Source organism: Meles meles, chromosome 7 (assembly GCF_922984935.1).
Source record: "Meles meles chromosome 7, mMelMel3.1 paternal haplotype, whole genome shotgun sequence".
Classification (NCBI taxonomy): Eukaryota; Metazoa; Chordata; class Mammalia; order Carnivora; family Mustelidae; genus Meles; species Meles meles.
Window position 1 is genome coordinate 68,267,292 of NC_060072.1, and position 18,852 is coordinate 68,286,143.

The window sequence follows — 18,852 nt, forward strand, 5'->3', positions numbered from 1 at the left end:
AAATTAACACCCACTTTAAAAAAATCTTCTCTAGATTGCATAATGAAATACTGTCAAAATGAATTATATTTAAAATTTGTTTTATAACTATAAAAATATACCTATTCAGAAAAAGAAATTCTAAACATCAGGTAATTGAAAGCATAATTTTGCTAACACTTCAGAAAGATAGTGACACAGAGTTTGTAAGAATCTGCATGTTCATTTCCTGTATGTGAAACAACAGATAAGTTTAAAATATTTTATAACATGCATTTACTTTGCCACCTTTTTTGAAAATCATTGTTTTCTCCCCCTTTTTTGGCTAGTAAGTGGAGTGGGAAGAAGACTGCTTTCCAAACTCTCTAACGATTGTTAAATATTTAAAAATAGACTCCAGTAAAAAAAAGGGAGTATTTTCCATACTGCCTATTTTTATAGTGCTTGTCATAACTGGTCATAGTGCACTCACATTATTTTCTATACGTAGGTCCAAATTATAGGTGAAATTTTTCTAAAGTAGGTTTTCCCCTGCCTGCACTAGCCATATTCTCGCCCACTTTGCCACCCAAAGATATCGGCAGACTCCTGGCAGAGGATTCAGAACATTCTGCTGCTTATAAAAGAGAAACCACCACCCACTCAAGACAGCAACTGCCAGCTGTTTAGTTTTACATTTTGGTCAAGAAAAATTTAAAGAAATTCAAGTCACTCTTCTTTCTCTTTTACCCACAAATCTACTATCCCACAGCTGGACATACACAGAAATTATGACTGATGGTTATGACTGGCGACTACTGATACACCATAAATTTGTCTTTAAATACTAACAACCAAATTTAGTTAAAAAATTTTATTGGACTGTTCAGGCAGTTGCTGCAAATATTAATTAGTAGATAATATTAACAGATAATATTGAGGGGCGCCTGGGTGGCTCAGTCAGTTAAGTGTTTGCTTTTGGCTTAGGTTGTGATCCTGGCTCCATGCCAGGACCCCCACATTGGGCTCCCTGCTCAGTGGAGAGTCTGCTTCTTCTCTACCTCTCTCTCTGCTAAATAAATTAAAAAAAATTTTTTAAAGATACATAAGGAAACAGAAAAATAAAAAGGCATCGTTATGGCTTTTTCTTTTTTTTTTAAAGATTTTATTTATTTACTTGACAGAAAGAGGTCACAAGTAGGCAGAGAGGCAAGCAGAGAGAGAGAGAGGGAAGCAGGCCCCCTGCTGAGCAGAGAGCCCGATGTGGGACTAGATCCCAGGACCCTGAGATCATGACCTGAGCCAAAGGCAGCAGATAACCCACTGAGCCACCCAGGCGCCCCCTCGTTATGGCTTTCTTAGAAACATTTAATCTAAAGAAATCAAGAATTTATCTAAATTACATATGTAATTAAGCATCTTATACAGACAATATATTGTTGTATTTGAAAGCACAGAAAACTTTCACAATTTTTGAAAATGATGGAAACAACACGTTTGGAGCTTTATGAAGAAGCTTTATGAAGAAGCTAAATTTTTAAAGTTGGAAAGAGAGAATTTAAAAGAACACGAGAATTTTTTTTTTTAACCTTAGAATTGTAGCTAAATATACGTTGCCTATACTTATAGATTCAAACTGTTATGACAGGTCAAGGAACTAACCTAATCTAAACCAGTTATTTATAACCTATGGGCCAAGGAGTCACTGGAAGAGTTACATGGATGTACACATACCAAGTATGATCTTTAGTCTAAAATATTTTTCTCACATATATAAATATTTCTCTATTTTTCAAATACAGACAGATATTAGTAGAATAAAATATAAAATCATTTAAAAGTAGTTTTTTCCATTATGCATAATCTCAATTAATGAATACTAAAAATACAATTACTTGTGTTAGGGGTACAGAGTTTCTCATTTTCAAAACAGGTCAGGGGCCTTTAGCTAACATACAAGGTTCCTTTTGGCTCTAAAATTCTGTGATTTTAAGAGTACTAAGGACTCCTATTATGAATATCTAGAACTATTGCATTATAAATATGTATACATATTTACAAAAGCATATACAGATGATGCCAACTATGTATATACAAATAATGCCTGCTATGCCCCTAAGCACTGGACTAGCTTTTCTTTTTTTTTTTTTTTTTTTAAGATTTTATTTATTTATTTGACAGAGAGAGAGAGAGATCACAAGTAGGCAGAGAGGCAGGCAGAGAGAGAGAGAGGGAAGCAGGCTCCCCGCCAAGCAGAGAGCCCGACGTGGGACTCGATCCCAGGACCCTGAGACCATGACCTGAGCCGAAGGCAGCGGCTTAACCCACTGAGCCACCCAGGCGCCCCTGGACTAGCTTTTCTTACAAAGATGAACAGGACAGGATTTCAGACTTAATCTCAAATTGACACAAGAGACAGACACATGAACAAAAAATACAGCCTAATAGATACTGCAGAAGAATCATTTTAAGTGCTCTGGGAGCACCAATGGTATTATTAATATCAGCTGGGCGAGTCTGAGAAGACAAGAATCTATGAATTGGGTCTTGGGTGAGGAGTGGGGCAGAGAGAAAGAGTAAGCATTCTAGACAGATGATACAGCACATACAAAGGCACAGAGCTGTGAAAGTGCATGACATGTCTGGGCAGCCAGTTCTGGTATTTTATTAAGGTATTTAGAGGAAAAGCAAGAAGAAACTAAAATATAAAACGAACTGCAACAGATAGTTAAAGGTCCTGAAGCATATCATGCTTGAAGCATATCGTTCATTCATGCCTGAAGCATATCATTCCAATCAAGACCGAATTCCATTAGGCATAGAGTTAGGGGGAAAGTTTAAGGAAAGGAGTAATATAAACAGATTTTAGGATGATATCTCTATGGAAGGATGATGGTGGAGAAACCAGTGTGTGTGTGTGGGGGGGGGGGGGTGTTGGGCAACTGCAATAATTCTGGTGAAAGAAGGATTAATATAGAGCAGAGCGAGTGGAAACCAGGAAACCAGGATAAAGGGTTCCACTGGGACAGGAGAATAGATACTGGTACCGTTATCAGAAATGGGATACGGAAGAAAAGCAGGAAGAAAACCAGAAGAACAATAGCATTCCCTGGAAGGCAGTTTCAAGAAAGAGGGAATAGTTCTATCCATGAAATATGCTGCAAAGCTGAAAACTGAAAACCGAAAGTGTCCCTCCTCCCTCCTCTCAATGGTAAGCTCCCAGGTGGGTTTAGGCAGGAAGAAAAGAGAAACGGAAGATGCGTCCAGACAAGGTTAGGGCCAGACTTCAGGAAACTTTCCGTACCTCAGAGACCCGGAAAGAGGAGCTTTACAGCTGGGGCCCGGGAAAAGGAAGTACAGCTCCAAGAAGCGGGAAAGGAGCCCAGGGAAACGGCGGACAACCAGTAGTTCCTAAGATGCGAAGAACCACAACGGCCCAGGGAAAGGAAACTTCCAACTCCCTATACCCGCTCTTGTCCCTCGATTTATTTCCACTTACTCTGGTTTCAATCCCTCGCAGCCGTCAGTTGTGGAGTTACGACTCAAAGCCTCTGCTAACAGGAACCTACACACCCAAGGGAAGAGACTCCTCTCGCCTGTTCAGCTTCTTCAGCCAGCAGACGCAGAGCCCAGCAGGAACTGTCAGTTGAGGGGAGGCTGCAGGGGTCAGCGGAGCTCAGCCCCATCACTGGCCCGAGGAACACCTCCACTGATTGCCTGCGACCAGAGCTCGCAGAGCCCTCAAACCTCGCGATATTTCCTGCCTCACGTTGCCGTGGGGGGGGGGGGGGCAGAGCCAAGAAATTTATTCGAGGCTTCTCGCAGACATGCGCGAGAAGTGGGGGCGGTTCCCTTCTACGTACCTCCCCATCAATATACTCAGGCTTTTGCTTGCCTTCTCGCAAAGTGTCGCGAGTTTTTCGAGGGGAAGCCGACCTGGGTGGAGAGGCGAAGAAGGGGAGGCCGGGTGGGAGGCGGTGCGCTTAAGGGGCCGTGGCTGGTTTAGCCGGTGCTGTGGTTGGTACTTCGCTGTTGGGGAGGCTCTGAGTTCGCCCGGATCAATTTTCCCAATGGGTTATTGGGAAAATTAGCGGGTAGAAAATCTTGGGGTTCGGAGGCATTTTTTTCTTGGCTCCGCCCTCTTCCTGTTCTGAGAGCTGGGCGTCAGGCCCACCGAGGGGGAAGGGCAGCTTGGCGGGGCTGAGGAAGAGGGCTTTGCGCACGCGCGAGTCCGAGTGTGTGTGAGTGTTTGTGTTCACGCGCACGCGCGCGCGCTCCTGCATTTAGGAAGCCTGGGAAGGACCGGTGTGCTAGGAGATGAGCGGGGAAAGCATAGTCCCCAGTCTTTGGTACCAGACACTCCTGACTGTGCGCTGACCCTCCCCACCCACCCAGCAGCCTTTTCCAGAGAGGCTGTGGTCCATAGCCTCTGTTCGTTTTCACTGCAGGACCAGGCGCGAAAGTAAGCGAACCTCAATCCTGAGGTCTTCCTATCCACTCACCTTGTACTTTCCACCCCCCCCCCCACCCTCCAGCAGAGTGTGTTTAGGTTTCTCAAAGAGTTTGCATGAAGGGGAAATGCGTTTGAAAGCAGAAGAAAATAGATCGTAGAAAGTCAGTTCGTTTTAATGAACACTTTTGCTCTGCTTACCATGTGCTTTTTGAATGTGGATTGTCTTTTCAGTGTAAGGTTTTATTAGCGAAGCAAGGGAGTTTTTATAAGAAAAAGTTTTAAAGTTTCTCCTCCCCAGCAGTGTGGATGGTAGCAACTGAGTTTTTCTGTTCTACATGATAAATTACTGTGGTGTTACAAAAAGCTGAGGGGGAGACTGTGTATTTGGGGTCCTTATCCTAATGCGAAGACTCGATATGCAGTTGTCTTAGGACATGTTTATTTGGGGCTTTCCTTTTGTTGTCACTCCTCTTTCCTGTTAATTCTGGCCCACCTCAACCTTATTCAGAAGTCTTGAGACTTTGGAGGGAAGTCCAAACTGCTGACTTGCGTTAGTTTGAGGGTTTATATGTGATTGATGTCAGTTAGCAAGAATCATCAGAAGTGTATTTTAAGAGTATTTGTCATTATGTTTGGTATTACGTAAGGGAATCAAGTGCAGTTATTTGTAAACATTTTTTTTCCTGACAATTTTGTTTATTCAAAAAGCAAAAAATATATGTGGAATGTAATTTTGCCTGTGACTGATGGAGTGACAGCTTAATATGGTGTAGCTTATACCTCCAATTGATAGTTCCTTTCTGGTCATGACCTCCTTAAATCTTCTCCTTTGTTGGATACATTTCTTTGAATACTGATTGTTCATGTTCCCTACCAAATCTTTTTGAGGAAAAGACAATTAGGAACAATTTAAGGATATTAAATGTCATATATGAGACATTTGGCTAATATATTTTATCCCTTACAGGTTAAAACAAAAATGAAGATTTTTTCTGAATCTCATAAAACAGTATTTGTTGTAGATCACTGCCCTTACATGGCAGAATCATGCAGACAGCATGTCGAGTTTGATATGCTGGTGAAGAATAGGACCCAAGGAATCATCCCTTTGGCACCCATATCTAAATCATTGTGGACTTGTTCAGTAGAATCTTCCATGGAATATTGTAGAATAATGTATGATATATTTCCTTTCAAAAAGCTGGTGAGTGTGAAGTACGAGCAAAATCATCATTGGGGGCGGGGGATGGACTTAACTGTTTTATTTTTTTACATAAGAATTTACTATAGTTTTGACTTACAGCTGTTTACTACTTTAAAAAATGTGGTATGTGGAACTCTTTTTGGGGATTAACATGCTATGAATATTTAATTAGGGCCAATAACAATAATAACAGCTAACAGTTATGGAGCATTAACATGTGCCAATCATTTCCAAAGTGCTTCATATTTTTAACTTCTTTAATTCTCACAACAATCCTGTAAGGTATCTACTGTAATTTTTGGGACAATATTCAAAGTATATAATAACCAGAATAGAATTGAGAATAACCATTGAGAATGTTGCCGGTCAAAGCAAAAGGGATGTTGGGTGTAAGCAGTGTCTGATTGTGTTGGTAGATATCATGTGAATATCAGCTTTGTTTATTATTGCCATGTTGGGGATCAAGAAATTGAGGTAAATAGAAGAAACTTGTCTTGAGGCACACAGCTAGTTAGAGACATAACTAGCATTTGAACCTAAGCAGGCTGGCTGCTTTTAGTTTAGTGGATGCACACTAAATTGCTGCAGGATTTACCCTTATTAAAAGAAAAGCTCTTAAGAATGCTAAGTGGAAATTTTTTTTTCCATAAGAAGAGAGATTGAGGATTGATAGATTCCAAATATGAAAATTATCTTTGGGTTTCATCATCTCAGCTGTTTTATTTTGGGAGTCATTTGGTTACCCACAAGTGGATGATTTGTTTTGTCTCATTTGGAGCAGCCTAGGCTGAGACCTAGCCAGTCTCTTAGACTAGCACAGGCAGGACAGTGGCAGTAAGGCTGAATGTAGAGAATCTAATACATTCAGATATATTCCAAATTAAAATTAAATTGTTTTTAGTCCCTCTGCAAATTGTGTGTGATGTAGGGTCAAAGAACATAAGGAAGATATGAGGGGAAGATTAAGTAGTAATTTCGGATGGAGGCTTTGGTTCAAATTCTGGCATCATTAGCTACCACATTGTGATCTTGATCATACTGCTTAATTTCTCCAAACCTCAGCTTCCTCACATGTAAGCATAACACCTCTTTCTGTGATGTAAGATTTCAGTGAGATAATATAACTGAAATGGCTAGTAGAATATGTCCCTGTTGGAGAAGACTTCAGAGAGAAAACTACTTACCAAATATATTAGGGATGCAAAACTCATATTTCATGGATAGTTAGAAAAAAGATCATGGATTAGATCATATAGTCCAGGGGAAAGAAATAGTCTTACCCTCCTTCAAAAGGGAGTAACCATCCATCATCTTATATACTTTCTAATATATCCTTCTAATATATCTATTATCATTTTTCTCCATAGTATTTTTTTGTTTGATTTTTACTTTAGAATAAAGTCCAGATGGACTATTTTGACTTTCAGTGCCTTTCGTGGTATGGCTACTACCTGTTTCTCTGAGCTTATCTCCCACCTGTTTGCCTGCTGGGACCTTTTCACTCTTCTGAGGGTACACATTTAGAGGCCTATGCATATGCTGTTTGCTGTACCAGGAATTCTCTATCCCCAGCTCCATTTATGGCTGGTTTCTTTGGTCATTTGAATTCCAGTCATTTGCCAGTTCTGTAGAGAGCCCTTCTCTGACCACTGAACCTAAAGCAGCTAACCAATTTGGTTTTCATAGCATTTGTCACTCACTGAAATTATCTTCTGCATTTATTTGTTTGGATTCTTCCTATACTGCCCTCTATCTTACCACTGCCCCCAAACCCCTGACTTACCCCACATTGTGAGTGATAGAACTTTTTATTCATTGCTGTATTCCCAAATCCCTAGTGCCAAGGATAGCACCTGGCATATACTAGGCATTCTAGAACTATAAAGTGAATGAATGAATCAGCAAGCCAGTGCTAGAGACTGCATATTAAATATGATATGATTGAGTGGAATTGGATGTGAATACTAATTATGTCTTTGAACTCTGTCAGGTGAATTTCATTGTGAGTGACTCTGGAGCACATGTTTTAAATTCTTGGACTCAAGAAGACCAAAATTTGCAGGAGGTATGGTTAGGTTTTGAGCTGTAGCCATTTCTGAAAATTATCTGAATGTGGTAATAGTTTCTTGGAAAACAGTTTGAAAGACTTTTTTTTTTAATCAGTGTACTATTTGCCTGTAGTTTTAAAACAATACTAAATGAAAAACAGCTGTCTTCACTCCAGTCTTTTCCCATTTTCTGGAAGCAAACTTTCGACTCTAGCTCATCTAGTATGTACTTCTGTATTTCTAAATAATAGTTTTTACTGCTATTGATAGAGTTCTCAATTTAAACTTTATTTTTCATCATTATTGTTAATGAAGATTTAACTTTTAGCTTTCTTGTCACCCATGCTTACCCTCTTACCTTCCCTCATTTTCTCAGTGTTGTTATATCAGAAGTTTTGTTAATTTAGAATTGCATATTTGCAATGATATCTATATAAAGTGTTATTTACTGCTAAGCTAAGTAGTATATATGGATATTTCTCTTTTTTAGGTTTTATTGAGATATCGTTGACATACAGCTCTGTATAAGTTTAAGGTGTACTACATAATGATTTGACTTACATATTCTTCCCTTTTTTTGTGTAACTTTTTGTGTATTGCTATAATTTATCATTTCCTTTTTTTCTTAATTTGCTTTATTTTATGTGTATCTTGCTGCTTTTCTTCATGTCTCTATAAAAGTAGTCAATATATAGGGATGCCTGGGTGGCTCAGTGGGTTAAGCCTCTGCCTTCAGTTCAGGTCATGAACTCAGGGTCTTTGGATCGAGCCCCGCATCCGGCTCTCTGCTCAGCGAGGAGCCTGCTCCCCCTCTCTCTGTGCCTGCCTCTCTACCTGCTTGTCATTTCTGTCTGTCAAATAATAAATAAATAAATAAAATATTTTTTTTAAAAGTCAATATTTTTATCATAAGTGTATGAGAAATTTAGCAGCTTGTTTTTTGCTTGAAATACTTCTTAGAGCATAGTCTTTTGCTCTAGTTTGAACTAGCTGCTTTCTAGGCCTGATGGTTTTTAAACATTATTTGTTTAAGGATATTGAGATTTGTGATAGATTATGTTCTTTGCTATTGTTGAGTTGGGTGACAGACTTCAGTTTCCTGGGTTCTTTACTGACAAATATGAATATGAGAGATAGGCATTAGTGAAATATTTGAATACATTTTTTGAATGATTTCATGTTAAAATTTTTTTGTTAATGGATATTCTTCAATGGAAATAATTTCATCTAAATGTGTTATAAATGGAACTTTTTTAAAAAAGACTTTATTTATTTGTTTGTCAGAGAGAGAGAGAGCGCGCGCAAGTGCACAAGCAAGCAGAGTGGCAGGCAGAGGCAGAGAGAAAAGCAGGAGCCTGATGCAGGACTCGATCCCAGGACCCTGGGAACTTGACCTGGGCTGAAGGCAGCAGCTTAGCAGACTGAGCCACCCAGGCATCCTGTAAATGGAACATTTTTTTTTAAAGACTTTATTTTTTTAATTTATTTGACACACAGAGATCACAAGTAGGCAGAGAAGCAGGCAGAGAGAGAGGAGAAAGCAGGCTCCCTGCTGAGCAGAGAGCCCGATGCAGGGCTCGATCCCAGGACGCTGGGATCACGACCCAAGCTGAAGGCAGAGGGTTTAACCTACTGAGCCACCCAGGCGCCCCTAAATGGAACATTTTTAAAGAAAATGTGTTTATCACAGTGTTTGGTCTTAAAATGTGATTAGTGTTGTAATATGTAAACATATCTAATCTTTTATTCTTTTGAGGTAACACACTCGTGCAGTGGGCTTTTATCATTTTGGCTTTGCATTTATATTACTCCAGAGCATTCGTTATTCTTCCTTTACTTTAAAAAATAATGTTAAAGACTCTACATTCTCTCCGCATTTTCTTTTTGAAAGGGCATGCATTTTTGCTTTACTTCTTTTAGAAGAGGTACTATGAAGGAAGCCTGAAGCCTCTGAATAAAAATCAGTACAAATTTGTATAGGTTTTCTTTACTTCACCTCTGCAGTGCTATAAAAGTTGTGCATTTGATAATGGTATGTATAGTAATGATAAGAGAATTGCTACTTCCCTCTGCTTTCTGAATGTGAAGGCACATTGTATCATGCTGATTGCTTTTAAATTGTGAACAGAAGGGGAAACTAGTTAGGAAGGCAACTATATAGCAGATCACTGGTGTTTAAGATTATATAAAATAATTGACATTTTGTATAAATTATGTATAATCTTGTTTGTGTTAACACATTTAATGTTTAGCTTTGGTTAACCATGTCACACCTTTCCCTAGTTATTGTGAACAGTCATGAGTAACAAGTGAAGTAGATTGAAGATGAACTTTGGGGCTAGAAGGGTTGTAAACATCCTTTGCTTCGACTCCTTTGATGTGCAGGTGAAGGAACAGAGGCCCACGGGAGCCAGAAGTGGTTTGACTTATATACCTGGGTCTAGGGCTCTTTCTGTTACAGCACATGACTCTATCCTATACATCTTAAATTTTATCATCCCAAATTGTTGGAGTTCAGAAGTTTGGGTCTGGTTTTTGTAGGCTCAATTAAATAAAGTTTGAAAGTATTGCACTAATATTGGGCAGGTTATATTATATTCACTTTCAGGTTAGGAGAGATTGACCAGGCTTACACAGTATTAAAAGGCATAGCCAGAATTTCATTCCATCTCTGTCTGACTCCAGAAGTTAAGCCTGCTTTCTGCTACTTTCCCTAGTACCACAACATCCCTAAGAAGCTACTTTTTAATTGAGTTTCTCCTATGTACCAGGGACTTTGTATAGTCATTTATACACAGTTTTGTTTTTTTTTTTTTTCCTTTCTTTTCTGATTACTTTTCATGATTAGGTAATACTTATATAGTTTAGAAATTAAGTTTACATATATACATACACATGTACTTATGTACGCATATACATATGTGTATGTGTAGTAAAAGGTAACCCTTGAAAACTTTCTGGTTCATCCCCTGACCCAATTAGTGGTGTGCTAGACCCGGGTTATACCAACTTGGGAGAGGTGAATGTGTTCAACTCCTACCAACTTTGTGTTCAGTAAAGCTTGAAATCTGCCATGGTGGGAGTATTTTATTTAACCATACATACTGGCAAAAACAAGTTAGGACTTCCCTGCACCCCCGACTTTGGAGAGCTGATTTATCAGCAAATTACTGTTTATCCCCACCACTATTAGTTTTTTATGGCTCATTCCAGAGTGTCTATGCATATACAAGCAAAGTCCTTCCAGTTTGTTCTCTTTCAAGATTGTTTTGGCTGTTCTCTGATGCTTGCAATTCCATATTAATTTTAGAATCAACTTGTCAGTTTCTACAAAGAAATCAGCTGGGATTCTGACATGGATTAAGTTTAAATTGTAGTTGAGTTTGAGTAATGTTACTATTTTAACAATATTAAGTCTTTCAACCCAGGAACATGGGATGTTTTACATTCATTTAGATCTTTCATTTCTTTCAATAGTGTTTTATAGTTCTCAGGGTATAAAATTTGCATTTCTTTTGTTGATTTTTTTCCAGATATTTTATTCTTTTTGTGCTATTATAAATGGAATTGTTTTCTACATTTTTGATTTATTCATTGCAAATGTGTTGCAGTATAATTTTATTTTTTATTATTGATTATGTATCCTGCAAATTGCTGAACTTGCTTATCATTTCTAATAGTTTGTTAGGGGATTCCTTATGATTTTCTACATACAAGATCATGTAGGGGCGCCTGGGTGGCTCAGTTGGCTAAGCATCTGCCTTTGGCTCAGGTCATGATCCCGGGGTCCGGGTATCGAGCCCTGCATTGGCTCCTGCTTCTCCATCTCCCTCTCCAGCTCCACCTGCTTGTGTGCTTTCTCTCTCTCTCTTTTTCAAATAAATAAAAATATTTTTTTTTCTTTTTAAAGATTTTTATTTATTTGACAGAGATCACTAGTAAGAAGAGAGGCAGGCAGAAAGAGAAGGGGAAGCAGACTCCCTGCCGAGCAGAGAGCCCGATGTTGGGCTCAATCCCAGGACCGTGGGATCATGACCTGAGCTGAAGGCAGAGGTTTTAACCCACTGAGCCACCCAGGCGCCCCAAATAAATAAAGATCTTAAAAAAAAAAAAAACAAAACACGTCATCTGCAACATAGAGATAATTTTACTTTTTTCTTTCCAATCTGGATTCCTTTTATTTCTTTTTCTTAATTGCCCGGGCTAGGACCTCCAATATAATGTGGAATAGAAATGATGAGAGAAGACAGCCTTCTTCTACTCCTGATCTTAGAGGGAATATGTCCAATCTTTACTATTAAGGATGATGTCATCCTTAGGTTTTTCATTGGTGCCATTTTCTGCTTGAGGAAGTTCCTGTCTGTATCTAGTTTGTTGATTGTTTTTCTCATGAAAGGTCCTGGATTTCGTGAAATGCTTTTTCTGTGTTTATGAAGATGATCATGGGGTTTTTGAAAAATTTTATTGGTATTTACGTTAATTGATTTTCAAATGTTAAATCAACTTTGCATTCCTGGGCTATAAGTCATGGTGTATAATTTGTCATGGTGTATAATTCTTTTTATATGTTGCTGGATTTGGTTTGGTGGTATTTCATTGAGGATATTTCTGTCCATATTTGTAAGATATGCTGGCTGTAGTTTTCTTGATGTCTTTGTCTGACTGGTACATACTCTTGTCAACATAATCATTTTCTCTTTTTCTTCAGCTAATGGCAGCATTAGCTGCTGTTGGGCCTCCTAATCCACGAGCAGATCCAGAATGCTGCAGCATTCTGCATGGTCTTGTTGCAGCAGTGGAAACCCTGTGTAAAATTACAGAATACCAACATGAGGCTCGTACTCTACTAATGGAAAATGCAGAACGTGTTGGAAATAGAGGACGAATAATTTGCATTACTAATGCAAAAAGGTGAGACATTAATCACAATAATTCTTTTACTGAGGGAATTTTAATGTCTTATTACAGTTTTTATTTTAAAAAAACAGGGACATATTACTTTTAAGCATATCTCAAGTAGCCTTTCTAATATTGAAGCTGTATTTATCCAATTCTAAAATAAAGACTCATTTCAGTGAAATCTACTTAGATTTTCATCATATAGGTTAATTTGACTTTTTTTCTCATTAGTTTTTCAGCTGATTCTTTGGTATTGTGAGTGAACATGCTAAAGACAGTTGTTATTGAAGGAATTTTAAGTGCTTATAACAAGATACTGCAGCTGAATAGTGTGTTTAATTTTTTCACTGTACATTCAAGTTTGTTCTTTTTTATGCCATAGTGATAGTCATGTGCGAATGCTTGAGGACTGTGTCCAGGAAACAATTCATGAGCATAACAAGCTTGCTGCAAATTCAGATCAGTGAGTATGGTCATAAGTGAAATAAATACTCCATTTTATAGTCCTGTGTTTCATTATAATTATTCCAATGATTATAGCAGTAATTGGTGACATTCCCTTGAATTCTCCACTGGCTCTACAAATTAGCCAAAAAATGTATATTTGACCAGAAAATTTTTCCATTTTCTCTTTCATGTTAAAATTTTACACTTTTTTGATAGGAAAGGTGATCAGAAGGGTAAAATAATACATACATTTATAAAACATACTTACTTTGATGGCTTCCTCTCATACTTTGTGTTACAAACTTGTAGTTGGTAGCATGACTTAATATGTACCAAATCAAAACATAATAACTAATTGCATTGTATGAATTTTTTTTTTTAATATTTATTTATTTGACAGAGAGAGGTCACAGTAGGCAGAGAGACAGGCAGAGAGAGAGGGAGAAACAGGCTCCCCACTGAGCAGAGAGCCCGATGCGGGGCTCGATCCCAGGACCCTGAGATCATGACCTGATCCGAAGGCAGAGGCTTAATTTAGCTGAGCCACCCAGGGGCCCCTGTATGAATTTTTTAAAAGGATTAAAGCTGGGGCACGTGGGTGGCTCAGTTGGTTGAGTGTCCAGTTCTTGGTTTTGGCTCAGTTCATGATCTCACGGTCATGAGATCACGGCCTGCATTGGGCTTGGCACTGAGCGTGGGGTCTGCTCGGGGTGCAGGGTTCTCTCTCTCTCCCTCTGCCTCTTCCACCACCTCCCATCCACTCACCAAAAAAAAAAAATAATAAGTAAATAGAGCTATTAAAGACATGTTTAGGACAGTTGCAATGTGGAGTTTATATTTGATTGAACTATTACTAATTTTCTTAATTGGAGTACTGGTATTATTGTAAATGAGTAGGATTATTTTCTATTATTATTACCTGATTTTGTCCTTAAAAATCATTAGTTTTTTTTTTAAGATTTTTTTTTAAAATTATTTATTTATTTATTGGACAGAGAGAGATCACAAGTAGATAGAGAGGCAGGCAGAGAGAGAGGGAAGCAGGCTCCCTGCTGAGCAGAGAGCCCGATGCGGGACTCGATCCCAGGACCCTGGGATCAGGACCTGAGCTGAAAGCAGAGGCTTTAACCCACTGAGCCACCCAGGCGCCCCAAAAATCATTAGTAAAAGAGAAACAAATATACAATATATTCATTTTCTCTGTGGCAGTTATCTATTAAAAATTATTCCTGATTATAAGACATTTTCCTTTATTTTTCAAACACACAAGATAGTATCATTTTTGCATTTGTAGTAAATTCATATTCATATTAGTACAGCAATTATATGGTTTTTCTAAATATTTAGCTTTTGTGTTAACAGCAATATCTGATTATAGAGATATACTGTTTTGATATATTAAACTTTCAATAGTTTACCAACCTGGATTCTTTACAGACTGTGTATTCTTATATTCTAAGTAAAAAGTTTCTCTTTAAGTCTCATGCAGATTCAGAAATGTGAGCTGGTCTTGATCCATACTTACGCAGTTGGTGAAGACAGCCTTGTATCTGATCGTCCTAAAAAGGAGGTAAGTGCGGAAGTAATGCAAGGAAAGATCACTGTTATTTATTAATAATAAGCGCTGAGAAGGGTTAGCATAAAAACGATCACATTGCCAACATTTTCTGCCAAGATCTTTAGAATTTTCAAAGCAATCTCTGTGGCAAAACACTTAGGTTGATTCTTTATGTTATAATCATAGATGTTAAAATGTTTTCTGTTTTGCTTGCCTGTTGAAGTTTAAATGTGTTGCAAAACCATACATAGTCTCTGTATTGTTCCTAAAATTTCAATTACTGTAATGGATGTTAGTTGCTTTAATGAATTTTTATTACATGAAAATCTATTTTTCATCATTAGAAAGGCAATATACTTTTTAACAAAAATAGACTCCAATAACAAATTAATTTTACCTGTCCAGAGGACAAAGCTAAAACTAAGTTTTAATCTTGGTTTTACTTTTTAAATAAATTTGAACAATTTTAAAGGGAAAAGATGAGTCTGTTGATTTTTAAATGGATTGTATCACATAATATTCTCCATCAGTGTTGTGTTTAGAAAATAGATGAATGGATTTATATAGTTATATTAAATGTGTATGTTCTTATGTTCTGGTTTTTCATTTAGCCTTAATTTATATAAACATGGGAAGTATTACCTTACCCAAGTGTTTGATAGTTAAGGTTATTTTTAGGTCATTAACTCTGTCATTGTGGTTTCAGGTGGTTTCCAGTGAAAGCCCCCCCCCCCTTTTTTTAAACTCTTTTCTGCCTCTTTTGATAATGTGGCTGCATGTTGGCTTTATTTTGTGGTAACTAAAAATTTATTTACACTAAATATTATACCCTGGACTGAGTGAAGGTTTATATTATCTTGTTGTAAGTAACCTTTGGTAGCCTAATTGCATTTATTGGTGAGGAAATATGACTTTTATGGCAATTTCCACATTCTTTATTATAATAAGTAGTTTTAGTTACAGGGCTTTTTCCTCTCCACAAAATTAATTGTTTTTCTACAGTATTTCTCTGGGCCATTTCAAATCATTTTGTATATAGATAAATAGAAGTAAAAACTAAACTAAGATAAATATTTAAATCAAAGACTATTCCACTCTTAAGTTTCAAGAGAACAAAGACTTTGCCTATTTGCTGCATCTTCTAATAGTTCAGTTTCTGGCACATAATATAGTAAGTTCTTAGTATTTATCTGTTGAGTGATTGAGTATATGAAAATTTTTTGCTAAAATAATGATCATAGTTAATTTATGGGCCTTTTTATTTTTTCTAAATTCTAAAAAGTAAAAATACTTATATTCCCATCTGTAAACATATTGGCAGGAGGTCACACTATATTAATGTTTTATGGGTTTTTTTTTTCATACTTTTTTGCAGTTATCTCCTGTTTTAACCAGTGAAGTTCATAGTGTTCGAGCAGGACGGCATCTTGCTACCAAATTAAATATTTTAGTACAACAGCATTTTGACTTGGCTTCAACTACTATTACAAATATTCCAATGAAGGTAGGCAGCTCCTTTTCTTGCTATTTTGAAAGCTCTGCTTTGCTTTTTAAATATTTGTTTGACATGTATTGTTTATTTTAATTGAACCTTAACTTTTTCTCCCCATATCATATTTTCTGTTTTGCTAGCCCACATTCAGTGTCTTTGACCAGGTCAGTACATAGTGAAAAGCAACAAGAAAGGATCACAGAACAAAATCCTATATTTTTCTTTTTAGTAAGAGCACTATATATCAGCTTTTTTGTTTTTAATGATGTTCTCATTATTTTCATCAAAATCTAATCTGTATCTTAAATGATTACTTTTTCTGTGATTCTTTTCCTGACAAGTATGTTACTAGATTTTATTTTGTGCATCCTAGTGGATCTTTTATTTCCTGTATTATTATTCTTACTCATCTAGTATGAAGGTGTTTGTAACTAATAGGTCTGACAGGGAAAAAATAGCTTGTAGTTTTAAAAAGTTTATTATATTCCAGCTGAAAAACCGAAGATGTAAGTCACATGATTTTACTAATGGATTTTCTTAGGAATCTGTTGGTACCTATTCATTTACATTATTTTATCATTCAGTTGCCTAGGACCAGCGCAATGCCTGGCCCATTAAGCTTCAGGTGAATTTTTACTGAGCAGAGTTGAATTTAATTTTATTGGTTATGTTTGCAAATATGAAGTAGTTACCATATCTAAAAATTCAAATTGGCTTTAAGTCCAGTTTCATTGTTTTGCTGCCACATGATGAACACTAAATTTTGTGAGAAATATGATCAGTTCATTATTAATTTCCTCCTTATACTAATGGCTGGCTCTTTAATAGAGATTGTAGCTTTATCCAATGGAATGGTTTGGATGCAGAAGCAATTATCAAGTAAATTAGCATAATATATTTTAATATATATAATTTCATAAATTACAAGAAAAATACTTAGAGGGTGACAGATACCTTGCTTTTTAAATTTGATCATATTTGTGTGCAACTGGTGTGACTTTTTCTTCATATCTTTTTCTTGTAAATAGATAATATTGAAGTTCTTATATACTAATTAGTGAAAACAAGTTACTAAACTTGTTTATTAGTCTGTATTTGCTATTTCATATAACTGGTATTTGCTAATTTCCTGTAGGTATTTAAAGATGCTGTTTCCTCCTGTAAAGAATTACTTCACTTTTAATTTGTATAAACTCTTTCAGTTGCATAATATTTATGTGTAAATATTATGGCAGTGTTGGCAGGACAGTACATTTAGAGTAAAAAATCTAAAGGTTTGGAAGAGTCATCATTTATGATAATTCTGATATAAGAAAAATCATTAAATACTTTATTACTTATATATAGCTAGTAGTTTTTAAATAGAGTTCATATTGCCTTGGAAAACTATTGCATCTTTAAATAGATTAATCACTGAGCAAACTGTCCCATTATAGCTAGTTATTGTTGGGTGTATTTTACCTCACTTGAAGTAAGAAGCACAATGAATAATAAGTAACTTAATTATTTTGAAAATAAAACCAAGTTATTTTAAATTTTGCTTTAAGGAAGAACAACATGCTAACACATCTGCCAATTACGATGTGGAACTGCTTCATCACAAAGATGCACACGTGGATTTCCTGAAAAGTGGTAAGTAAGAGATGTTGGAAGCTAGTATTCTGTAAGATCTAACATATGAAAGCATACTAATAACTTTGAGAAGTTTGTCAGTAAACAAACCTGATGGACAATAGTCATTTCCTTCCACACTTATTCCACAGTATTATCTATTAATGACCATGAAACTGGCATTCTGTAGAATTTTCCTCTGGGAAACATGAGGTGACTAGATCAAATACTGAGAGGGGTAGCCATGATAGTCATGTCATAGTTTCCTTTTGCAAGCAAACTGCTTTGGGAAAGCGCAAAGAATGAGAACTGACTTGAAAAATGATAGACTTCCAGCTTGCCTGCATAAAAACCAGTTGTTTTTAAATTTAAATTTGTTTTCTTTCCCCTAAAAATTAATTGTGTCAGTAGGTCCCATCGCCAAAATCATTTCTGTAACTGTATCAGCATGGTTTAGGGGAGAAGATGCGAGATAATAGACAAGAGTTTTAGCTAAATCTTTGCCGCCATCTAGCAAGACCCATGTTTCTAGACTTCAGTTTGCATACTTTACTGAATTAAAGATGATTTAGATGAACTCTAATATTCCATCCATTCCTAAAGTTCAATGATGTTGCCTTTAAGTTTTGGCATTTGTGTTAAGTCCTTTAGAATATTTTTATGTAAGTTGATGCTATGAGAGAATTAAATGGTTGACTTTGATCATGTTGTATACAACTTTTCTGAAGTTAATACCTTCAACCAGTCATAACATTTGTTACATGTATAAGGAATCTTGAAATTAACCTAATATAGATTTCTTTTTTTTTTTAAAGATTTTATTTATTTATTTGACAGAGATCACAAGTAGGCAGAGAGGCAGGCAGAGAGAGGAGGAAGCAGGCTCCCTGCTGAGCAGAGACCCCCGATGCGGGCCTCAATCCCAGGACCCTGAGATCATGACCTGAGCCAAAGGCAGAGGCTTTAACCCACTGAGCCACCCAGGTGCCCCCCCAATACAGATTTCTAACATGAGAAAAACTATTAAGATGAATGGTTCTATTTATATTTAACAAAGGAATGTAAATAACTTGTTTTTAAAAATGTGGAAATTACTCAGAATCTGGGAGTTAATACCAACTTTTAAAATGTTTATTTTTAAAACAAAAATATTAAGAGTGTTCTTTGTGACACAAAATATTT

General features: G+C 36.7%; 2 protein-coding genes across 5 annotated transcripts in view; one reads left to right on the plus strand and one right to left on the minus strand.

Moving 5' to 3' along the window:
* The window catches only part of FGFR1OP2 (FGFR1 oncogene partner 2), a 31,459-nt gene extending 27,747 nt beyond the window's left edge, over nt 1–3,712 (minus strand). Inside the window, exon 1 of one of the 2 annotated variants that reach the window (XM_046012165.1) lies at nt 3,458–3,712. The gene's annotated coding sequence lies outside the window, so the exon portion shown is untranslated. The remainder of the gene's footprint in view (nt 1–3,457) is intronic. The other variant, XM_046012166.1, reaches the window with a different exon arrangement.
* A 157-nt stretch (nt 3,713–3,869) lies between these two features.
* The window catches only part of INTS13 (integrator complex subunit 13), a 28,736-nt gene continuing 13,753 nt past the window's right edge, over nt 3,870–18,852 (plus strand). For all 3 annotated transcript variants that reach the window (XM_046012161.1, XM_046012162.1, XM_046012164.1), the window contains exons 1-8: nt 3,870–4,420; nt 5,379–5,615; nt 7,606–7,680; nt 12,372–12,574; nt 12,945–13,025; nt 14,489–14,579; nt 15,943–16,071; nt 17,607–17,691. In XM_046012161.1, the coding sequence (XP_045868117.1) occupies nt 5,391–5,615; nt 7,606–7,680; nt 12,372–12,574; nt 12,945–13,025; nt 14,489–14,579; nt 15,943–16,071; nt 17,607–17,691 (889 nt within the window). In that variant the 5' untranslated portion in view covers nt 3,870–4,420; nt 5,379–5,390. The remainder of the gene's footprint in view (nt 4,421–5,378; nt 5,616–7,605; nt 7,681–12,371; nt 12,575–12,944; nt 13,026–14,488; nt 14,580–15,942; nt 16,072–17,606; nt 17,692–18,852) is intronic.